Here is a 6,000-nt window from a genome sequence, read left to right as displayed (position 1 = left end):
ATAATGTTTATTGCTTTGAAGATATTCATCTTTTTCTTCTTTTTTGCCACTTTCCATTTTTCCTCTTTACAGCAAAACAAAGAGATGACAGGTGAAAGCACTGCATTGTGGATTTTGGATGTGTACACACACATATACACAGAGGAAACAGTATTTACAGCTGTTGGTAAGTAAACTCCACATGAACATGACTGGAGGCCTTTTTCCTGAAGCAACTCAACAAACATAGAGCTTTACATTAACTTTACAATAGAGCTTTCACAACGATTCGTATATGGGCACTGTTTGACAAACCATCAGATATAAAGGCTATGAAGCTGTACAATATGGTTTAGTGTGCACTGTGTGCTGAGAAAGCTGTGCCGAAAAAAAGGTTGTTTCATCAGACCTGTTAGAGCAGAAAGGGAACTGTTTTTGAATAATTTTTTCGACACTGTTTAATGTCCTCAAGCAAACCAAATTGCTGTGCTGCTGGCCTGGACAAAAAGCACTGATTGAAAACTAATCAAACACACATTTAAAGGGGAGGATTTCAAAAAGAAAATGCAAAGACCAATATTATTCACATTAGACTAATTACATTACAGTTACACTTGGTGAATGCTAACTATAAAAATAAGTCTACCAGCATATTTTTGAACCCAAAGGGTTTGTACATTATTGGGCATCTGGCAAAAATGACCAAAGGGCACAATTAATTGGGGATAGAGACAATTCCCAGTGTGAACTCTGTCCTCATCATAGAAAAACATCTTCAGAGTGCAGATCTTCTGCCGTCAATAATTTAAACTTTGATACACCTAAGCTTATAATTTATCCAACATGTTTAAATACGGAATTAAATCACAACAATACAGCTAAATCTTATCATAGTGAATTATAATTAAATGTAATTTACAACATAATAAAATATATACACAGAAATATTCATACAAATTTCTAGATTGGTCCAGCTCCCTCTGCTTTCTTTTTCTTTCCTTTAAAAAAAAAAAAATAGAAAATGTGCAGAAATTACTTGAACCACAGGACAAAATAAATGTTCACACACTATCACAGTTATCACTATTAAAAATTAGGGTTTTTTTAAATGTAAATAAACCTGCAAGAAAACAATATATTTTAAAAGTAAGTGCAAATGAGACCCACAGGCAATAGATTCTACATCCACATCATAACTTCCTCTCCAAGGATTATTAGGGAGACAAGATATTTCCATTAAAGAAAAAGTTGACTAAAACGACCACAAGGTGGCAATATTGTACTATATCTCAGAGCTAGGGGTGAGTCCATATATATATGTTCCAAATCTGAAGAATTACAGGACAAATGTGTAAAATTGGATCGATCTGAGCATCATTTGTTGTTCTGTTCTGTTAGTATAGGGATGTTGTTTGTTAATGTTTGTCAGGGTAGGTGTTGCTGTGCTGTAATTTACCCCCTTGCTGCCTTCCATCACAGCTCGAGCGCAGACAGCAAATTGTTGAGACCGGCTGGCAACGCGCTTAACAAGTCAACAAAGTGTGGAGCGATCATTTGGTGTGAGAGATCAAAACAGAAAGGACAAGGTGGTGATATGGACAGCCGATACCTTAAAAACTGTACGCACAAGGCGGACACGTCTGCAGTGTAATGGTCTATGGGTGAGTTAAAAACTTGCTCAACAAACATGGAAACAGCAATTCTAGAAGTAAAGAACATAACTGCCTTTCCTTGAAAAAGGGTCCATCAAGAGTTGACAATTTAAAGCAGGAAAGTGTCTCCTTGAAAAGAAAGGAAAGAAAAAGAGAGTTATCAGAGCATAGACTGGCAAGATGGTGGACGCAGGAGAGAAAGTATTAGCTCTGGATCATTTTGAGAGTCTCTGTCTCCCTGTGTCTGTCATGCAGCGCCACGGACGGCGAGAGCGAGGGGGGCAGGGACGGGGGTGGAGGATTGAGGGGCATCAGGCTCTTTGGAGGATGTGGGGACACAGGCGGAGGGAGAGAGGAGACTGGTGGCAGCGCGCTCCCTTTTTTCCCATCCAGCAGTATCTGTGATCTGCTCGCCAGGCTGGACTCCTTCCTGATGCCGAACTCGTGCTCGTTCTCGTTGTCCGAGCTGCAGTCGCTCAGATCTGTGATCTCCAAGTCTGAGTCTGACTCCGGGTCCTGCTTTACCCCTCCTCCTCCTCCTCTCCTCTCTGTGGGACTCTGCTGGCCTGTCACAGTTCCAGCTCCCAGTCCAACCGCTCCAAGAGTCAGACCCACTCCTGTGCCTGGAGTAATTGCCTCCACCCTCTCCCCCAACACTGCCCCAATGTCCGTCCGCCCCAACGACAGGCTCCCCGGGTACGGTGGCAGGCACAGTCTGACTGGTTGACCACCCGCAGTGCCGTTTGTGCCTCCGGTTTGCCCCGCTGCCCCCCTCTCACCTCCACCTGCCTCCCCTGGGGGGAGCAGGGAAGAGAAGGGGTGAGGCAGCTGGGAAATGCTGCTCTGTAAAGGGTTGGGGTAAAACTGGGAGGGGTAAAGTGAACCAGGAGGCAGTTTTGGGCAGTTATTGAGAGAGAAGGCCCCTGGGAGGTAGGGGTTGAAGCCCCACGGGTAGTCAAAGGGTGGGTTGCGCTGGTACGGGCCCAGCAGGGACGGGGGTTTGGAGTAGCATGGGGCACCTGGGATGGAGAAAAATCCAAAGATGGAGGTTAGTGCTCAAGAGGACCAAAGGTTTCTTGACATACAACATCCAAGAATGTTCACTAATTATGCTCAGCGGTATTAGCAAGTCTAATGAGGAGCCACAGGGGCCAAATCTGGCACGGCTGCTTTCAACAAAAAGACCTGATGGTTCATTTATGCATGCCAGTACTGAGCAGTACAAACACCTCACTGTTGGAAACCCCACATGAACATCCTGATTCTACACTGAACTTAACACTGAAAATCAAACAAATACTGTATAACTACTGATCACACAGTTTTCCTGCATGTTTTTTTTATTCCTGCATGTCCAAATGGAAATATTAAAACCACTGTTCTTCACCACGGTGACAGCCACCATGATGAATAATCCAGACTTAATGAAGAATGCATTAGAGGGACAGTCCCTGCACATCCAGAGGTTAAGTGACTGACAGAAAAGAAAAAAGAAAAAACTTTGCAAATCTTTCCCCCCGAAAAGGTTCGGACTTTTCACCACATTGTTTCAGATTAAGAGCAAATTAAATATTGTATTTGAATTCAGCTCCTTGTTAGCGTTATGATAACAGAGAAAGGAGGTAAACTCGAGGTGATGTTTGAATCCAATTTTAATGAACAAACAAAAGCATTGCCGCTCGACCTACTGTACTTCCTTCCAACTGACAACCATCTCAAAGATTCTCTCCCTCCGCCTCACCCTCCACCTCTCCCCTATCTCTCTCTCTCTTTCACTCTGTTATTTACTATGCAGGGCTAATTTGACAGTGCAGAAGTCTCTGCGTGCTGGGCCAGGAGTAGCTGGCAGACACATGAATATTGAATCAGTCAGGCAGGCCTCACTTGCTTATGAAAACACAGTAATGGGCGCCCACAGGCCACAAACTGAAGCCTGCACCCTCAATTAGGGCCTTCCTGCCTGGGAAGGGATTAGGACAGCGGGGACACATGGGAGGGAGAGGAGGGTGAGAAGGGAAGAAGGGGGGGGAAAAGGACCTGAGGACAAACAGAGTGGGGAGGGAGAAAAAGGGGGAGGGAGGCCGTGTGATTAAGAAAGCATGTGCGTGTGTGTGTGTGTGTGTGCAGGGTACATCTGTTTACACGCTATCTCTGTGGCACATTGAAACACATTCTGATGCACGGATAGAGGGTGCAGGATTACAAACAAAAGCAGATGCGTTGGCGCGCACGAACAAAAATCAACACTGCATTTCCTGAGATTTTAGTGGGAAGAGACGATGAACGTGAACCACCGCATTAAAAAAAAGAGAATGATTTCTTCAGCCTTCAACTTGTTTTGTACCACCGCTGAAATGCATAATTCACAAGCTGACCTGGACTCTCTCACCTGAAGCACAGCCTCACTTCGGGCTGCAATGGGACAGCCATCTCTTTTATTTCCTTTAACAATAAATGTTCATGCCTCTCCATATCCTCATTCCTCTCCCTGCTCTCCCCTTTTCCCTCCACCATCTCTTCCTTCCTTTTTTCTGTGTATACACTGCCTATATGCCCTCTATACAAGTTGTTTTTCCCTCTCTAAGAAGCTTTTGTCCCTGGGATACTAAAAGATTCCTGCTTTCTGACTGAGTTTTCTCCTCACCTGAACTGAGGAAGGGGAAGGCGTCCAGTCTCAGCTTGTCTCCTTCAGGCCCCGGTGCCGTGGTGCCACGATCAAACAGAGAAGTCCCCCTGCCGGTGTCTGGCAAACGAGGAAACAGGGACTGTATGGCCTGAGCGACAAAAAAGATAGACAAAAGACAGAGGAAATATTAAAATCTTTTTTTTTTTTTTTTTTAAATAACTCCCAAATTGAAATAATGTCTTGCTATGTGTCTGCTCTGATGCTGCTGCTGTGTTGTGAAGCCCAAAGTCATACGTCGAGCATCGTGCAGTGTGATGCAAACAGTGACAGAGTCGCTGCAAGGACAGGATAAAAAGAAGTGTCATGGGATCCGGAGGAGAAAAAGACGCAGAGGCTCAAACACTCAAAGGCAGGAAGAGTTCAGAGTCAATTGGAGACCAGCGATTAAGATGGTGGGCGCAAAGGATAAATGACGAAGAGAGAGAAGAAGGGACACAGGACGAATAGGACTGAGATCTTAGAAAGTGAAATGCATTCAGGATGTAGAGCAGCTGTGTGTGTGTGTGTGTGTGTGTGTGTCTGACGTGAAGGAGGCAAAGGTAAAATAAATGGATCCGATGAATCTCAGGAATGAAGGGGACAAAGGGGGGATTTTTTGTTCCCAAGCAGGACTTTTGGATCAATAGTATCTGTCACCTCGCAGCCCCGCAAGTTTGAAAGGCGAGACTGTACTCCCAAGCTGCGTGATCCACGTTGCTTAACAAACCGCATTAATGACCCGCCATTGATCTGATCTGACGCGACCCCTCTGCTTTCAATTTCTTTCATTTTCAATCGATGACAGATGGATACGCCATCGGAGACGGGGATGAGAGCAGGAGGGGATAACGTCTTCTTTTGTTTTAAGGACAAGTTTAAACCGTCCCTCCTCCACCACCCTCTTCAGACTCGGTGTCGCCTTATCCCGTCTTAAGAGGAGCACAGACACATGACGGATGATTCTCTCTTACTATACTTTCAAGTTAGGAGCACTTTCTAGGACGTGGGATGTTAATTAGAAAACCATCATTAGACTGGCACTTGCATCAAAGTAAAAAAACACAATCTTTTCCAAAAGCTTCTACAAGCATCCATAATGCAGTGATGGACTTAAAACTTTGAAATTGATTTGCCCATGGTTTCCTTTTCTTCCACACATAACCTTAATAAGCAATCAGTGAAAACATCTCATTATGTTTTAACTAAATTAGGACACATTTGCTCTTTTTTTACTATCTTTCAGGATAAACAATAAGCATTCTATTATCTCACTATAAGGAAATAACAGATGGACATAATAAACACCGCCCTATTCTCTAGTAAAAAAGCAAAATAAGACACAGCAGGGGCCTGAAAATACAAGAGCAAAATCACTGCTCTGAAATAGATTTCAGCTACCTGAATTAATTCCTACGAATAAAAAACATGGAATAGAAAGCTGTGTTCCTCGTTCGCCTTCTTTTTAATTTTTTTTTTTGAAAACTCCTCTTTAAATCTACACTTGCACCAACAAAATTCTATATTGGTATGATTAACATTATTCTCTGTTTAGTGAGTCTTATTTTCTCAGATGTGTCGGACTTTACATTTTACATTTCTCTCTCTACATGTCGCTTTTTTCATTTGAGATTTTTGTTTATTTGACCTTGAAACCAAAATATCTCCTCCTCGTCTTCTTTGTCATTTATTCATTGTCTTCTCTAA

At 43.3% G+C, this 6,000-nt stretch overlaps 1 protein-coding gene across 4 annotated transcripts in view; it reads right to left on the bottom strand.

Annotated features, from left to right (window-relative positions):
• erfl1 (Ets2 repressor factor like 1) overlaps nucleotides 1–6,000 on the bottom strand; it is an 86,848-nt gene continuing 80,848 nt past the window's right edge. For all 4 annotated transcript variants that reach the window (XM_079344551.1, XM_079344550.1, XM_079344552.1 and 1 more), the window contains 2 exons: nucleotides 4,276–4,405; nucleotides 1–2,650 (listed from right to left, as the gene is read on the bottom strand). In XM_079344551.1, the coding sequence (XP_079200677.1) occupies nucleotides 1,836–2,650; nucleotides 4,276–4,405 (945 nt within the window). In that variant the 3' untranslated portion in view covers nucleotides 1–1,835. The remainder of the gene's footprint in view (nucleotides 2,651–4,275; nucleotides 4,406–6,000) is intronic.

This window comes from Symphodus melops (genome assembly GCF_947650265.1).
Source record: "Symphodus melops genome assembly, chromosome: 5".
Taxonomy (NCBI): domain Eukaryota; kingdom Metazoa; phylum Chordata; class Actinopteri; order Labriformes; family Labridae; genus Symphodus; species Symphodus melops.
This window is presented reverse-complemented; position numbering and strand designations above follow the sequence as displayed.